The 18,598-nt window shown below is 41.4% G+C and overlaps 1 protein-coding gene across 3 annotated transcripts in view; it reads right to left on the bottom strand.

The window, feature by feature from the left end:
• Positions 1–18,598, bottom strand: part of TEC (tec protein tyrosine kinase) — a 550,450-nt gene that overhangs the window by 116,444 nt on the left and 415,408 nt on the right. For all 3 annotated transcript variants that reach the window (XM_085642140.1, XM_085642143.1, XM_085642141.1), the window contains 3 exons: positions 11,308–11,492; positions 4,631–4,696; positions 2,395–2,449 (listed from right to left, as the gene is read on the bottom strand). In XM_085642140.1, the coding sequence (XP_085498266.1) occupies positions 2,395–2,449; positions 4,631–4,696; positions 11,308–11,492 (306 nt within the window). The remainder of the gene's footprint in view (positions 1–2,394; positions 2,450–4,630; positions 4,697–11,307; positions 11,493–18,598) is intronic.

Raw genomic sequence — 18,598 nt, 5'->3', positions numbered from 1 at the left:
AGATTAAATAAAATAGGAGGTGTTTACATCTTTCAGAGCACACGTTCCAGGTGTCATACTTAGGTCAGACAGCAAGATGGCTTATTGAGCTAATGCTCAAAGCTGCTGTGATCTACTCGCCATGAGTCTGAATTTTGAAAAGGCCAACTCGGGCTTCCATCATTCTGACATTGGTAAATTTAGCACCATTAAACTGAGAAGTGTGGAATGAGGAGCTATATAAAAGAGCCCCATTATTAGTATCATTATACAAGGAATAATATACCCCGTCATACATTATAAATATATTACAAGTCACCGAGGAGTTCCATAACCAAAGAGTGGAACGAGGCCAAAGGTTAAGTTCCTTTATAAGGTTTTGACACTTTGAAGAGACTTACAATATCCTTATTATGTATGCCACTGTACTTTATCCCATAATACATGGTCGCACCATCACCTTTCCCACAACCAATTAAAACCGGGGTGCCTAGCTATTTCATATGAAAGAGCGAGCATGTTTGAAAACATGAAGAATAAAAATAAAACCTCTAGTGTAAAATTAAACACATCAAAAACATATTTGATATTCATTGCAAACAAATATTAGAAATAGTTCAATGCAAGTTTAAGAAGAAAAAAAAACTGCACTAGCTTCGAATGTGTAGAAACATGCAGAAAGATGCCAGCTTTTCTCAATCTAAGGAGTGCAAAAAATAAACATATTCTCTCTGCTTGTCTTTTTAAGCTATTAAAATATAGCAGAAGAAAGAAAAGCAACGTTCCGTTTTTGCTGCTTTAAACAGCTGCTTTAATTATGCTCTGTAATCTGACCAGCCTTTCACCTCAGCTGCTGGCAGCAGGCATTGTGACATCAGAGTGCGACTGTAATAGCTTATAATAGTCCAGTTCTGATGTCATTTCTTTCTAAATGGTAACTGGGTGCATCACAAGTAGCCGATTATAAATAAATTTGAGACTGCCTTTTATACAGGGATTACAGAAACCAATGTATTAAAGAAGCATTTGTAAGACAAGTAGCATGCCTTTTAACCTCAGACCTGAGAAATGTCCCTAGAGCAGGTGTCTCCAACCTTTTATGTAGTGAGAGCTACTTATTTTCAATAAAAATCTTCCAGATCTACTAATATTAGTGCTGTAATAGTGACCACATCACACAAGATTACATAGGTGGCCGTGCCATTCAAGTCTATCAGCAATGATCACATCAATGCATCAGGCAGGTCTACCAGAAGTAATCTAAAAAAGTCTTTATCAATTTGCAATGGCCCTGCATGGTTAATACATAGCAGCCAAAGCGTAATGTCCCTGGTACCAAGGTAATAATAATTCTCCCTAGTACGGCATGATTTATCACTCACATATTAGCTTTAAGTATAATAAAACATGTGCATTTGTAAAGCATACGTCCATCCTGAAGATTTTACTGGCACTGAAAGAATTGTTACCAAACTCAATGGTTAGAAAGCTTGAATTGGAAATTCAATCTGAAATGCAACCATTTTTTAAGTTCAATCTGAAATGTAACCGTTTATCTCCAGACATGGGTTTATGAGCAGAGAGATCCTTACAAGTAGCTGAAACGCTTCCAGTAGATCATGAAATACTCACTGGAGAAGCCTGTCCTAGGGTGAGCAAGTCATAAGGCTCTGAAGAAACTATTTTAAGGATGGATGATGTTTTCTATGAAAGCAGAGGTGTTGTGTATCGTTGGTAGGCTTCTGTAATCTTAATTCGTGGTCTTTTGGTGAACTCTCCTTCATTCACGGAGGATGATTCCTGAATGAATGGCCAGTAGTCAAAGTATTGTACTCACAAGACGACATTGTTTGAGGGGAATTTACCTGCCACTTCCAAATCTGCACTTCCTAATCCTAGGTCAGAGGTATCCAACGAATGTCCACCTAATCCACGACGGATGTTCAGGGAACCTCAAGATACATTTACATGCAATGCATCTACCGTAACTCATGAACCTAGTCAGTGGTTTTCCCATCTGGCATGGATCTGTCTATCCTGGGGCTATGTACACACAGGTCCATGCACCAAGAAATGAAAAGTATGTGCTGTACATAAACAGAACTGGGGCGCATGTTTACATTCTATCCAGAATGTGGTAAAAAAGAAATTTAGGGATTTACAACAGGAGGATCACAAGCTCAAATCTGGGCGAGTAGAAAATATAATATTATGCCCAGCACCGCGATTTAAAACTACAATGACACAGTTCTTGGTCCTACCACTATGTAAGACAAGTGATTCCATAGTTGAAAATGTTGACAGAATTTTAGGAGTAATATTTTCCTTCTTTTTAGATTTAACCTTCCTAAATTTACATATACCTTTCATATCACTGCATCAATATATGAGTATTTTAATATGCGCAAAACTCACCTCATTTTTAAGAAGTTGTTCTGCCTTACTCCTAATAATATTTCTGCAATACCATCTGATAAAATGGAAAAAACATGAAAAGAAGAACATTAATAAAATAGTGCAACAGCAAAGCTTTTCCAATCATTTGTACTTAGATGTGATATAACGGTATAAAATGTAAGACTTTTATATGGGTGAAATCTGCACAGTATTTGTTTATCACTATTAGATTTCACATAATATTATTTACATCAAAAGAATAGTTCAAGCATGTTGTGTCGATCAAAACCCCTAAATGGAGAAAATTTTCTAGTTGGTACTTAGCCAATGTACAAAATATTTAAAACATGGCCTCAGTATTCACTCACCCACCCAGTTATCCTTTTAGATATGAAAAACATGTGACACATAGAGGTGTTGTAGGACAGCCATATTTAACATGGCGACTATGATGATGCTGACCACCCAAAAAAAGTATACCTGGCCTCCTGTCACTGGTGCCCAGTTCCCTCAGTATGCTTCCATGGAAATACAAAGTGCCTAAAACAAAATCAAAAAATAGGGCCGGTCCATATAATTTGAAGACAGGCCTTAGTTGCAGTACCAATGCCACCCAAAGCCTTAAACTATCCCGGTCAGTGGACCGGCCGTCAGGTGTACAGTCAGCTTGCTTAATAAGCAGCATGTAGACCAGCAGTTGCAGACCTTGTGACGCCTCATCAGTTGATGAACTCAAAAAGGACACTTCTCGTGGTTGGCGGGGGAGGGGTAGATTAGGGCTGGGCAGAGGTACTGACTCAATGATTTATGAATGTCATCAATTCAGGCTCATGGTTGTTGAACTCGTAGACTTTCATTTCTTTATGGGGACACTCCTTGTACCCCCTGTTCTATTCTTCCTTCTTTCACTTATCATCCCACAACCCTTCTGTGGTCTTCTTGAAGTCTATCCCTTTTTTACAAAGAAGATATCCGAGGTGTTGCACTACTTTTCACCCCTTTTCCACTGTATCCCCAATCCTCCTGAGGTCTCCTCAATGTGTGTTTTTCCTATATGTTCTTTCACCGTCCACTCGTTGCTCACACCTCCTGCAATCTAACATTTCTCCCTTCTTCTTATCATTATGTCTGGCTGTGGCTTCCAAAGCATGCTCCATTTTGGGTCACCAGTGACTGATGTAATTATTCTTACTTGTTTTTGTTTCGCTTCTTGCTTCTGTCTGCCTCTCCTGCTGCTCACCCATTGTATTTAAAATCGAGCTGCCATAACAAATTATTACAACCTGTACTACACTGCTGTAGCACCAAGATTAAATATTTTTCTAGGAGATATACTATTGGATGTATCCATGTGCTTCACACTTGATAAATCAGTAATTTGAGTAAAGGCAGTGCGCCATCTACAGCATCTCCTGATACAGGGCATCTAACAATTAACTGATCAGTGGAAAAAGTCATTCAAGGATGCTGTCTGAGTTATGACTCATAAATCACTCATAACATCTATGTTCTAGACCTGTGAACCAAAACTTGATTTAGATATATACTATATGTTACTTACTTATATATGTGCTTCAGAACATCGAACAATATTTCTGAAAGTTGCTTGAAGAACAACATTGGCACCTTATACACTGTGGGCCTGATTCAGAAAGGGCCTCCACATTTGTGGAGAAGGTCCGCTGTCGTGGGGGAGTATCTGTACGAGGGGCGCAATCGCTGCAATGAGAATTCACATTGTGAGTTCCAGCCCAAAAGCGGAGACTCCCCCACGACTGCGAGGCCTCCGCCACAAGTGCGGAGAATCCACCGCGACTGCGAGGCCTACTCCACAAGTGCGGAGACTCCCCCGCGACTGCGAGACCTCCGCCACAAGTGCGGAGACTCCCCAGCGACTGCCAGGCCTCCGCCACAAGTGCGGAGACTCCCCCATGACTGCGAGGCCTCCGCCACAAGTGCGGAGACGCCCCCACGACTGCGAGGCCTCCACCACAAGTGTGGCGGCTCTTTCTGAATCAGGCCTAGCATGGTTAACTGTGAGATGATTGTTCTTGGTGCAATGTCATTCAAGTAACACTTCTTTAATACTGTTATGGTTTTCTTCTCTTTAAGCAATGCAGGGTTCTTGATGAAAAAAACTAATGAAGAATAATAATACAGTTTTCTATATGGCCAATTGCTTTGCTGAAGTTACAAATGGAGTGGCCTGCAAAAGCTGGACTTAGAATGGTTACACAAGCAATAATGTACTCACGGATATTGGTCTAGGTTGTTTGATTTTTTCTCTGTTACATAATTACTTGGAATATATCCTTCCATTCTGAAAAAGAATAAATACACGTAATTGTCTATAGAACAGAAACATAACTATGTCTTCTATGTTTTCATGAACGGGCACAGCATAACTGCAAATCAAATTACGATTGTATAAAGCATTCATTCTCATTACAAAAGACCAGTTACTAATCAACAGTGTCCTTATTCAAGTGGGATGACACATTTTCAAAAATGGAGAACCTAGTTTTAGTTTCAATAGTTCCCTTTACTTAAACACAATACAGCCACCTGTCCCTCAACCCCTTCTAACCGTTTTCATATATCTGTGTAGGCACACACAGTAGGAAATCAATGTATTTATAGTTATTGAGGATTTATAGCCAATAATCATTACAGGAAGGAATGATATCCAGTAATATAAGTTACCTGCACATAGTTTGGACAGTACCATTTATTTCACTCCTCGGCATTCCTTTTTTTTTTACATAGATTTGGGGACCGAGCACCTTAAGAGGCAAGAGGGTATTTTCTTTGATTTTTACTGTATGCTTGATAAACTCAAACAATACCACACTCCACCTCTGTTCAAGGACTGGGTGTTGCATTTTGCAGGTTTGCAGCAAGAATGTGCTTGCAGTGTCAGAAGAAGAATGCTAGTGCAAAAGGGTTAAGAGGGTGCACTTCCACACCCCGGAAGGACTTGAGTAACACTGCTAAAGAAAGATAAATCCAGCAGAAAGGGGTGGAAAGCCCAGCTCTACTCTTGCTGTCACTGGCAGGGACTGAGAACAGACTGGGAAAAGGTAGGTCACCTAGAGAAGGCATGTATTGTTGGCAGCATGGATGGGTGGGTAGGGGTCTCAAAAGCTGATGAATGTTCAAGTCCATTAAATTATAGGAGGACAATTATTCAAAAGAAGCACTTTCACATGGGAATTTCTTCAGTAACATTTGGAGGAATAGATAAGCTTAGTACTTTAATTCCAGACAGATCTCAAATGTAGCAATTTCACTGGTATGCCATTAGGATGTAGCAGCCCTATCGCCCCTGAGGGAAGGAGTCTCCTTGACAATGTTTTCACATCAGAGGGTTGTCCAAAGAGTGTGATAAGTTAGTTTATTTTAAAGGTTTTGTTGTATTTCAGATTTGATAGCACCACTACACACGCTTCACAAGCCACACTGGGAGCACTGTAGGGAAGGCTGTAGTGATCGGCTACTGTTAAGTAGTGGATAGCTACAATCCAATTAGAGTATCTAACAGAGGTCCAGGTGGCCAGGCGGATGTGTTTCTTTTACAGGTCTTGCACAATGGAGTCCAAACAAAGAGATCTGAAGCCTATCGCGTGCAGGAAAGCTTTACATAGCATATGTGTCTGAAGAAGTAATTGTTGCTAAATAATGAGTACGATCGAAGCAACAGAGATTTCATTAGCAACACAACATCGCATTGTAAGGAATTACTGGTTTTATTTCTTGTCTGTATGGACAAGAGTTAGCATCTTACGTTTGTCAAATTACAGTGCTTTTCAGATGAGTCAGCAAAGTCAAGCAGACTTCCGTTCAGCTCAACTTGCAACTTTTAATAGTCTCTATTTCAGACTGCAGGGAAGGCTACCTGCAGACACTGTTCAGACTTAAATTGTGAATGTGTATTTGATAGTTTCAAATCTGTCCCTCTGAGACACACAAGGAATGAGCATCGGCCCTAGCAGCGTGATCAGTTAATAGCCTTGCTTGACCTGAAAAGGATTTAAAATCATGGCCTGTCCATGGCGGCTGAGCCTGTAATCTTGCCTCAGAGGACAGTGCCTTTATGTTACAGACCCTTATCACAATGTTTGCAAGTATGCACTGAATGGTGCCTTGTGGCGAAAGTGAAACGCTTACAAGAGACAATAGGTAGGTCCCCATTGTGTGTGGACAGGTTCATGGCTCAACTCTGCTCCTTGCTGCCCAAAGAAATACCCCATTTCATGCACCAACTTGAGCTGAAGGGGTGTGTCAAGAGGACACGCCTAAAAGGCTCAAGGGACAGCCGGGTTAGTATTCTGAGGTTTCTGGACTTCTGACTTTTCCCGCCTTTTGCTGGTGCTGGCTCCTGGGTCCCGAGTCCTGAGTGACCGCTTGGGATTCAAAGATGGGCCTACTGTGCTGGGCGAGTGACTCTGGCTCTTCGAGCGCAGATCTCTGGGGCCGACTTGAAAATAGAAATCTGCATTCCAGATCAAGAGTAAGTAAATAAAAAAATTAATATAATGAAAAGGATTAGAGTCATGCTATTGGAGATGGGGGCTTATGAATGTACTGTGGAAAAAACAGCCCGCCAGCTTGCCGGTTACCAAATCATTTGATAGAAACTTATACATTTCACAAATGTATTCCTAAATGTAAACATGGTCATTTTGTGCACGTTGTTACATATAAAAGCGTCCTGAAAGTGCTTGTTGAAAGTTTTCCATTTTTATAAATCTTGGGCACAGACATCAACAGATAGTCTCTATTGTAAATACATGATATGTATTTTTACTTTGAACTCAAATAATTCTGCCTAAAACGATTCTTGAGTTAGTTGTCGATTAGGAATAATTTGTTATGATCCATTATGTGGGGGTGAGGGAAGTTAAAATATAGGAATGTGAATTCACATGACACAGACTGTGAAAGTTGAACACATATGTGACTGTGCTTAGTAGACAGAACCCCTCTGGCTTGGTTTGTTTTCGTGCTGGAGATCAGACAAAAATACCATGCCCTGGGTTTTTTTTTTTTTTAAGTTGACTGCTTATTCTAAAGGCATCACATTTTAATTTTGGTCTCATGTTTATTAAAAATGCGTTCACCTGTGTAGGACTCATCTATGAATGAAATTAATGTGGTTTCAATTTACTGAAAAAGTACATGCACTAGGTGTGCATGTTATTTTAGTGAAGTATTATATTCAGAAAGGACTTCATTTTTATATGTGCTCGATAAGAGGGAATGAGAGGTCTCCGTCATTGACAATAATGCTCTGCGGTTTCTGATTTCCACATACATTAATAGGCTACGCAAAGGAATCTGATTGGTCTAGTGGTTTTGATTCATTGATTCTGTGCCTCTCAATGTATTTTAAACAGACTTTTGGCAAAGTTTATTCATGACGTGATGTTGAACCTGGAAAAAAAAACGTCAAGGTAGACAAGCTGCCCGAGTTAGCCTAGATTACATTAGTGCGGTTCTGAAAGAAATAACCAATAGGACCAACCAACCCCTTACATAGAAGGAAGAAAAACTTCGATAACATATTTTAAGAGACACCCGATACCTTGATGCAACAGTACCTTAATGATCGGGTAAAAACGCCAGGTCTGAAGCAAGGGGAGTGCAAGGGAACAGATCCGACCATGGGGCCTGGGAAACTCCACCCAAGTTACCGTATTCCCATCACTGTTTGATAAGCTGGACTGTGGCCTCTTAGGCAATGAGGGTTGACGGTGAGTTGTAGAAGAGCTCTGACCTGATCACACGCCATATGTTCTTTTTTTGTGCTCCTGATAAGCCATCTGGGTTAAGGAGCCGTGTGAACATGAGTGTTTGTCTATCCCCCTATGATCTCTTCTGCCACAACAAGCTGCTTTTCATCACATCTTTACCTTGGTCACAAGGAGTCGCTGAATCATCAAAAGAAGTGAAAGCAGTGTCAAACACTTACAGAACCCAACAAGTTTCTTCTTAGCGCATACAATATAGTGGATTTACTCTGCAGGAGGGTTTGATTTGCAAACTGTTAGGTCTGGGCCAATGGTTTCAAAGAATCTTTTCATACACAGCCACGTAGGGACCGACAGACAAATTAGAGGCCTTGAACGTTCATGTGTACCTACATACAAAGCCACTCAGTAACCCTGCTGGCACTGGATAGCAAACCTTTCAATAGAAAAACACCCAAAAGTTTAAAAGGAGAGATTAATGTACTACCTGGTCAATTTAGAAACAAGTCTAGATGCAATACGTTTCCCAGATCATATATTCATATTTCAAATTAAACTCAAGTGACACATGATCAACTACAACAAGAAGTCAACCTACACATTGCATTCTTTTTCATCATTATAATTATGTTTTCATTCACAATTGTTGATCATATTTTATGTGCTGTGGCAGAATATGAGTCCTCGATAATGGACATGTGTTATACATCATGGAGAATTTGGTAAACTACCATGAAGAATTGGGTAAAGTACCGTAGAGGTTTACCCTGATAGCTGAAATGCTGATTTTGGTGCACAGTTGTATAGTGAGTACGACAACAAAGGGAACACAGGCTAATTTAGAAATAAGAGTACAAATGAACATGCAAAACCACTGTCTTGTAACTTCACTACAGTCACTTCTGTAATCTCTAGTTCTCCAAGAATACCATATAAAAAAGAAGAACCAAGGGGGAGAAGAAGGGAGAGAACACTTCCAACGTTATCACAGTTAACTTGTTGCCTCTAAATGTTCATCGAGGAGGTCATCCCTACAGCCAGAATCAATTCCAGAAGGGCTCAGGTCTCCATCATCTCCATCACACAGTCCTTGGCCTGGGGGTTCGTTCTATGTTCAAGGAAAGTTCTGGCAGCCTCCATTTGGTGTGAAGGTATATGACCTGCCTTCACAAGACTCCTTGAGTGGCGCAGAGAACTATATTAGGCATTAACGCTCATGGTTAGCAACTCCTTTTTTGGTCACACTGAGCAGAAGGCGTCTAGTTATGAAAGACCTATTATGAAATTAAAGTGGGCTAACAGCCTGCCCATTGCTTACCACTGGTTGGCTTTATTGGGACTCTCATTTGCTTGCTTCTTATTCAATTGTTTGTCTTTCCTTCTGGTCTTCATCCGTCCCCTGGACCATAACCTCTTTATCATCCATTTGATTGCAATTTGAGTGCCTGACTTGTTTACACCCATTGCTCCCTTTTAGGGAACTACTTTTTATTTATTTTCCAGCTCTCTATCAGAGTGCATGTGTCTTTCCCCAAAGTCCCATCCAACTCTCCGATTTGCTCCCTCCAAGCACATTTATAGTGACAAAGTACATCACAGAATTAGTCTTTAGGTACTTACATCAGCTTGCTTATGCAAAACACAACTTCCTATTTTGCTAGGGAGCATAACATCTGCCCTGACCTAGGAACACATCCAGCTACTTAATGTGAAAGCTGCATTCCCCTCTTACTGTTCCCAGAGAGGGCCAGCAGAACACCATTTGCTCTGCATTCCTGGGAAGAGATAAGATCAGCTCCACTGAGATCATGCTGCTGCACTGGTACTTCCACACACAATTCAAGAAGAGTTAGGAAATGCCTCAGTCTTGTTTATTTTTGAGAAAAGCGGCCTGCGTTTTTAGATTTCGCCTGAGATATCGCCTACTCTGTCATTGCAAAGTCTTCTGTAAACAAAAAAACAAAAGCTTAAAACAGGCTTAGCACACACCACTTACTTACCATTGGTTGGCTTTGACATCACTCTCATTTACTTGTTTCTCATTAGTCGGTGACTCCCACTTCCACTTTGTATCTTCCTGTCTTCCATGAAGCATGCACCAATTACAGCTTCCTGTCTGCAGCCAGTGTCCTTCCACTGGCCATGTGCTTGCAGTGGTACTTTTTTTGTTATTAACTTGGTGCTACATAAGATTGCAAGAGTCTGCTGGGCCTCTCTACCACTCTCCGTCCCTAACACATCCTCTTGTGCTTCTTGTTACCTGCCCCCATCCCTCAGACCCCGTAAGCTTGTTACATGTGCCCATTCCGCCCATCCCATTCACAACCTTGTTGCTTGCTCCATCCTTGCCACTTCTCCTGATTTGTCTGTGCCTGCCCCCATCCCTCCCTCCCTCATCCTTCTTTATGGCCTCATCTGTCCTAAAAAAGGGCCATGACGCTGACAGCTCTGGCTGAGTCACAGCACTTTTTTTCTAAATTTTAGCCTGAAAGTAAAGAAAATATTAGTGCTGCAACGCGGTCAAAGTGCTTTTTGTTTTATTTTTCTTTACTTTAAGCCATGTTGCACAGTAGCCAGCACAGACAATGGGATGGAGGCTGTGATCAAGACAATACCACGGACAAAATAACATGGCGAACAATGGGAGAGATGGTGGGATCAAAGTAACATGGCAGACAAATTTAAAGGCAAAGGTGCGGACAACAAGAAGGGCTTTGTGCAAAAAGCAACAACACTGACAAGAGGAGGGTCGGTGGGGGCAAGACAACATGGCAGACAACGGGAGGAAGGTCGGAGGCAAGCATCACAGTGGACTACACGAGGAGGAACAGATGGTGGGGGCAAACCAACATGGACAGGTGAGGAACACGCAAGGGGAGAAGTAAGTGAGAGACCAGCTAAAAAAGACACACTCTCGTAAAGTGTTTAAATACAAAAAGTAGCTCTAAAAATGAACAGGGGAAGGACACAAATCATGCATACATGCTTCAGGGGAGGGACAAACACACAAAGAGGAAGGAAGCCTACAGCAGCTGATCAATAAGAGTCAAACAAATAAGTGCAATGAAGCCAACCATTGGTAATGAATGAAAGGTCTCCAAATACACCAATAGAAACAACAGAGACAGGGTATGTGCAGTCTGGGAGAGACCTAAAAATGTGATACAGAGTGCTTGCTTACCCATACTTATCTCTTGCTTTCCACCAATGATGGTCATTCTTTTCAAGTATGGTATATTCTTCTCCGGTCACCAGCTTCAAATCATGTGATTCAGTAGCACTGAAATCAAACAGTGCTATTACAATCACTTCCTCCTCTTCTTCTTCCTCTTCTTCGTCTGGTGGAGGGGGTGGAGGAGGCCGTGGCTAAAACAAAATAGACATTTAAATAAAGGGTGAATCATTATGAATTAAAAAGTTCCAACCTATAAGCCAGAGGTTCTTAACTTTTTCACTTCTGTGGACCACCACATAATAATTACAGTAACCCGGACACCCCACTGAATCATTATTGAAATCCGGGGACCCCTTCTGAGTCATCAGTGGTAACAGGTGGCCCCAGTATAAGCACCTTCTAAACCTGAACCACAAAACAATCCACAAAACTACAGTCAAACTCATTAATCAAATACACATAAGATTAAATATTTTATTTGATTAAAAAGATTTTAAAAATCTTAATTTTTACTTTAATGGGCAGTTTGGAGCTGTTCTAAATTACATTAAGGCCCCCATCGTCCATATTACATTCGGTTTGATGCACTTGCACTGCTACTGCGAATTGACCTGAGGATACCTGTTAGAAATTGGGTTACTGATGGACTTGGTTGTAAAGCCTTGATCATCAGCAACCACAATCCTAGTCAGGGTAAGCCACAAGCAAACCCCAAATCAACCTGTGCTCAATCCCCTGGTAGCTTGGTACAGAGCAGTCAGGTCTAATTCAGAGGTAATGTGTAAAGTATTTGTGCAACACTTCAAACACTAAACCTGCAAAACCACCACACAAAAAGATCCCGCACCAATACAGCAAAATTTTTTTTTTAAAACAAGACCACAACAACAAAAATCCAGTTAGTAGAACCAGAGATATTGAATTTCAAAGGTTTTAGAGTAAATGACCCCAAAAGGTGCAAAGTGCCAGTTGTGGATATCTTGTTGCGCTGGACCTGGACAAAGTCACAAGTGCAAGCCGACCGTGATGGATCCCAGGCCAGCTACAGCGACCCAGTTAGGCCCGCTAAACAGAGTACCTTAAATCATGGTTTGCGGAGCATTGCATGGATCTGCATTGAAGATGCATCACGCAGTCGAGGCGATGCATCAGTTCCAAGATGCGACGAGGCTACGGTGCAAGGTCCTGTTGCCTCGATGGTGCAAGGTCCTGTTGCCTCGATGGTGAAGATCCCATCGATGGGGCTTGTGATGCTAAATCCGGTATCAGAGATGCAGTGCGCAGTTGGGATGATGCGCTGGTTCCGAAGAGCTGTGAGGCTGCGATATGGAGTCTGGGGTCAACGTCGAGGCTGCCGTCAACAAGAGATGCAAGGCTTGCACAGAGGATGAGTCATGCTGCGGCTGTTCCCAATACAATGCGGGCTGCCACGGCTATGCGTTTTTTTGTGATGGGTCCAATCCACGCAGCAGCGAAGATGAGTCGGTTCTGCTCGGGTTTGCGCCACACAGCAGAGGTGATTTATTAGTTCCACTGGATCCACAGAGGATTGCAAAGCAGCTCAGGCCCACTACCAAGGCTCCCTGACTGGGGGGGGGTACCACTTGGCAGGGTAGACTCACAGATGGCAGGTTCCAGGAGCTGATGCAAGGTTGTTAGAAGCGTGGTATGTTCCTGTGGCTACAGATCAGGAGGCCAGCCAGCTAGCCCTTGAATCACTTTGGGTTCTGAGTTCAAGTGATGCAGGGCAGTTCTTCTCACCCAGGCAAGACAGCAGCAGATCAGCACAGCAGAGCAACAGTTCATTTAGAGCAGCAGTCCAGCAGAGTGGCAGTCCTTGAAGCAGAACAGCAGTTCTTCTTCCTGTCAGAGTATCCACAGGTCCAGAAGTGTACTGAAGTTGTGATGTCTGAGGTCCTTCTTTTATACACAGTTGTGCATTTGTAGTGGGATTAAGGATTTAGAGGCATGTCTTTGAAGTTCACAGATGCCCTGCCTTCCTGCCCCTGGCTCCAGACTAGCTATAAGGGATATGCAGCCCTTGTTTGTGGAGACAGAACACAGCCTATTCAGGTGTAAATGAGGCTGGGCCCAGCACCTCCTTCCCATCCTGACAGTGATGGCCCATTCTGTCACACAAAAGTTCTCGCCTGTTGCTGTCTAAGAGGAATACACAAAGCCCAACTGCCAACAACACCCACTTATGTGACCAGAGACAGGCTACAGGCACCAAATGACTAAGGCAAAAAAATTGTAACTTTGTAAAAGTGGCATTTTCAGAATTGTAATTTAAATCTGACTTTGCCATAAGTTAGACTTTTATATTAGGATTCCAGAGACAACAAACAGGACCCAGATGTCTTCCCACTTGGAAATTACACTCATAGAATAAAATAAGGCAACTCCAATGTTATCCTGTGGAAAAGACAAATTTAAGGGTTTTTCACCACCAGGACATATAAAACTTAAAAGTACATGTCCAACTTTTTAAATACACTGCACCCTACCCTTGGAACTGTCCAGGGCCTACCTTAGGGGCGACTTCAGAGGAGGGCTCCTCAAGAGATAAGATTTTCAAAAGAAGAGAGGCAGTTAGTGACACAAGAGATGGAGGAATTGGCTTTTAAAGAAGCGATAACGGAAGGGAGAGATGGTGTTCTGGGCTTTGTCAGCAACATTTTTTTGGTAGAGAAAAAAGACTAGTAATAACTGTGAAATAATTAAATGGGTGGGTTGTATATCATTTCAAGATGGAAGGAATCCATCTTTTGAGAGCTATGTTAAGGAAAGGAGATTGGTTAACACAACTGGATCTGAAGGATTCATATTTAACAATTCCGATTTGGGAGCCGTATCAGACCTACGTCCAATTCAAATTGATGGGAAAAGTTTTGGAAATTCCAGTGTCTCCCATTCAGACTCTCATCCGCACCATGGATTTAGGAAGGTGCTTCATCCAGTAACAGCTTGTCTGCGGGCGAGAGGAGTAAGATTGATTATATATTTGATAGCATATTTAGATGACAGATTAATAATGGGTCAAGACAAGGAGATTATTTACATCACACAGAGATGGATGTGGAACTGTTGGAGCAGCTTTGCGGTTAGAGCAGCCACATATTGGAATCTCCTTCCACGCAATCTAAGGTCAGCACCTTCCCTACCCCAGTACAGGTAAGTTTTGAAAAGTTGGCTTTTCAATCAGTAGGTCCTCCCTTCTGCTTATCGTTGTATACTGAATCAGTGCCAAGACACCTTCGGATATACGTTGCGCTTTACAAATAGGTTAACATAACAAAACATAACATTATCAGGCCCTACAGAGACTGTAAATGAGGCGTCTAAGAAAGGGTAGGTCATACTCTCAGAAATTAGTGCTGGATCAGAAGTCGAAAGAGGAAATAGGCTGGTGGCTCAGGAATGCGGAGGCTTAGATTGGCAGAGCAATTTTCGGGGAGGACCCAAAGATATTGATATAATTAAATGCGAGTTTAGAAGGTTGGGGAGTGAGATGTGGAAAGTTCTCCATGGGTGGATGGTGGACACAACAAGACAGAAAATTGCATATCAACTGTTTGCAAGTGTTACCAGGTTCTTTTGCAATACGCTGTTTTACACAGGAAAAGATGAAGTGCTGTGTAATGCTCTGCATAGAAAATGTGTCGGCAGAAAGGTATGTCAACAGAATGGGTGGACCTCGATCAAAGGACATAGCATATATAGCAAAAAATGTTTGAGAGTACTGTTTGAAAAAAGGGATTTCAGTTGTGGTGGAGCATATTCCTGGTCTAAACGATGGTGTAGCGGATTATTTCTCGAGAAATTTCAAGAAATCCAGTAATTGGAGATTGAACAGGGAAGTATTTCTGAGGATTCAGTAGAAATGGGATCCAATCGGAGTGGACCTGTTTGCGGATCGAATGAATTTGCAGTTGATAATATTTTTCAGTTGGAGACCAGACCCAAAATCTTAGGGAGTAGATGGGTTCTGGCAAGATTGGAGAGGACCAACATTGTATGCTTTTTCTCCATTTTCAATGTTGATGAGACTTCTGGTGCAGGTGCGCAGAAGCAAGGAGACAGGGGTTGTAACTTTGAGCTCCCCATACTTGATTGAGATGAGAATAGATTATCCTATTTATATTCCGAGGTTCATTTAATTGATTCTGGGTCCTCAAGGAGAATTCCAAAGTATGACAGAACAGGGCCTATTGACATTGATGGCATTGAGGATTTTAGGAGACAAAGGGAAATGCCAGGTATTTCAGCAGAGGTTATTAAACTTATATCAGAATCCTGGGCAAAGGGAACTAGGAAAGCATATATATTGGCATGGCAGAAATGTGTTTGTTGGTGCTTTCAATGAGATTATAATCCCGTTTCAACGATGTAGTAAATTATTTACCAGAACTGTTTAAATATGGACTCTCATACAGAACGGTGAAAGCCTATGGGTGAGATATAGCGGCAGGACACTTTGATAAACGGGGTGTCTGTACGTCAGAATGTGGTGGTTAGGAAAATCATGCATAGCACTGAAACCTATGGTGCCTACGTGTACTTTGTCATGGGATGTAAAACAAATGTTATCCATGGTGGAAAACTGGGGTAATAATTTAAACCTGACATTAAAGCAGATTTCCTGAAAGTTGATGTTGTTATTGTGTTTGGTGTCTTTTAGAAGGACATCAGATGTGAGTACATTGGATGTATTAAGTAGGGCTTATCAACCCCAGGGAGTTTGTTTCATTATTAGAAGGAGAACAAAGGCTTTTTCAAAGACAATATTTCAGATTGAATGAAAGACTGCGTGGTAAATTGTTTGAAGAAATATGAGAGGAGAACTGAGAGTCTGAGGGGAAATGATGTGGCACAGTTGTTAATTTCCTACAGGTTACCACATAAACCAGTTTTACCTGAAACTTTGACACGATAGATGAAAGAGGTGTTGAGAAAGGAAAGTGTGAATGTGAGTAGGTTTGGAGTGCACTTGGTGTGGGTTGCTTCAGCTTCAAAATCTTTCGCTTTGAATGGAGGAATGCAGGAAATTTGAGAGCTGCAGACTGGTCGAATGAGAATATGTTTAAAAGTTGCTACTTTAAGCCTGTGGTAAACGCAATTGATAATGTGTTAACAGGACTTTAAACTTGCATAATGTTAGCCTCCGTACCTTGACATAAAATTTAGATTTTCCACAGCGTGGTGGGCAGAAAATCAGAATTTTATTAAAGACACAGAGGCTAAAATTATCCCACCGCAGTTGTAACCCATTCTAATAGCATTCATTTTTATTTATTTTTTCTGATTAAAAGGAGACTTCAAAGTAAGGAAATGGAATGTTGGTAGATACAGTTTTATTCTTGTTGGAGTTTGGCATTGTCTTTCTGGTTTATCTTGTGTGCAGCAAACGTAAGAAAGCAGAGTGTTTACGGAATATATAGTTCATTAGATTGTTTTAAAGATCTAAATTAAATTATGTTGAAAATTAGTGTGGGTTTTCCAATATTACTTGCAATGTTTTAAGACGTTTTGAGGGGTCCTCAAGGAGAGATACACAATCTGGTCAGTGCAGGGCAGTTAAATCTGGTGGCATGGATACTTTCAGGAGAGTTTGGAGGAAACCAGGACTTTCTTCAGAGGCTGCAAGAGGTATCGAGGAGTCTTGGGCTCCAGGAAATGAAAAAGATAGTTTAAGCCCTGCCTGCATTTGCTACATGTGCAGAGCTGCACAGAAGATATATATTAATATTGCATGCAGGACTGTGCTAACAATGTACATGTAAAAAAAGTTGAAATTTGTAAGTACTTATGATGCACATATGTATCTGCATGTGCACACATTCGTGCTATTTTGTACATGCAATTTGCTATCAGTCTTGAAGTTTAGAAGCAATGTCCATATGTCTTCTGCACGGCAATGCGCGCAACATTGCAGGATCCAAATCAAAATCAGACAGTCTAGTGGGTTTATGCGGTTGTTGCAGAGGGTCTTGTGCTATTTGCAGGGTACATGCTTTGATGCCACAAAATGACAAAGTAAGTGATTCATCTGCTGCATGAATCAGCCAGTGAGTTGCTTGTCACAAATCTGACTCCTTTCAGAACTAAAACAACCTTTAACAGCTGGGACTGATAAAATGCGAGTCAATGAGTATGGTAGCGGCATTGTGAAGTGCAAAACCAGTACAAAAAAATGTGCGATGTGAAGAGAGTCGTCACTGGATTGGTTATCCATTTATGTGTGCGTATACGAGATAGATTATATGATATTAAATATACTCATTTTTTCTTTTCGAAACAAAGTGAGAATACAAGAATGCTGTTTTTTAGTTGCACTGCATGCATTTCATGTCTCAGTTTATCTCTGTCACCTTGTGAAGTGACAAACAGATGTGTCGCTTCTGATATATAATTGACCAGAACTGACACCTACCTGACCACAGCTGAAAAAGCTCCTTCATTCACTCATCAAGAAGCCAATGGGCTCTCAGCAGGAGTATTTCAACTGCACACGGAGCAGCAGGGTGCACATCAAGGGTTTTGTTTGGCTAGCACCCCTTCCAGTGCTGTTGGCCTCGCTCCCCCCCAGCCGAGGGACGTGGACAACAGTTCGAAGACTATTGCTCGACATTTACCACAAACAGTGATTAAACTTTAGAAAAGATCAGGCGTAGAAAGCAGACCGACCATTTATTGCAATAATCTTTAATTATATCTCATAAAAACTTACTTTAATTTTTTTTTTCTTCTTACCCGTTTCTGCAGATTCTTTCTATTTGTTTGTATGATGGTTTCCTTTTTAGTAGCAAAATATGTACAGACAAGAAGAATGTAAGAAATACTTCTTGAAAAATCAATGAAGATTATTAAAAAAAATCGAATTCCAAATACTACCACTCGAGCCATATTTCAATTTCCCCGCTCATTCTGTCTCTTCTTTCTATCTCTCTGCTCATTATGCTCTCTGCACTGGTTGCCTGCTCCCAGTAGAATTAAGTTTAAGGCCCTCTTCTTGGTTCATCTGACTTTTCATCACTCTGGTCCTAGATTACTTGCTATGCCAGTTCGGTCACTTAGATCTGCCTCCGAAGGATTACTGATAATTCTGAAGGTCCAGTGTTGCCATGCTGACTTTCACTCTTTCTCCTATGCCTGGGATGGCCTTAGGATTTCCTTATGCCTAACTGAGGACCGTTCGGCCTTTCGCAAGGTTTTAAAAACTCATCGTAACTCTGCTCCGTATTAGCGGTATTTCTGTTCCCATTGCACGGTTCGTGCATCTTGACATCTGATAACA

This window comes from Triturus cristatus, chromosome 2_2 (assembly GCF_964204655.1).
Source record: "Triturus cristatus chromosome 2_2, aTriCri1.1, whole genome shotgun sequence".
Taxonomy (NCBI): Eukaryota; Metazoa; Chordata; class Amphibia; order Caudata; family Salamandridae; genus Triturus; species Triturus cristatus.
This window is presented reverse-complemented; position numbering and strand designations above follow the sequence as displayed.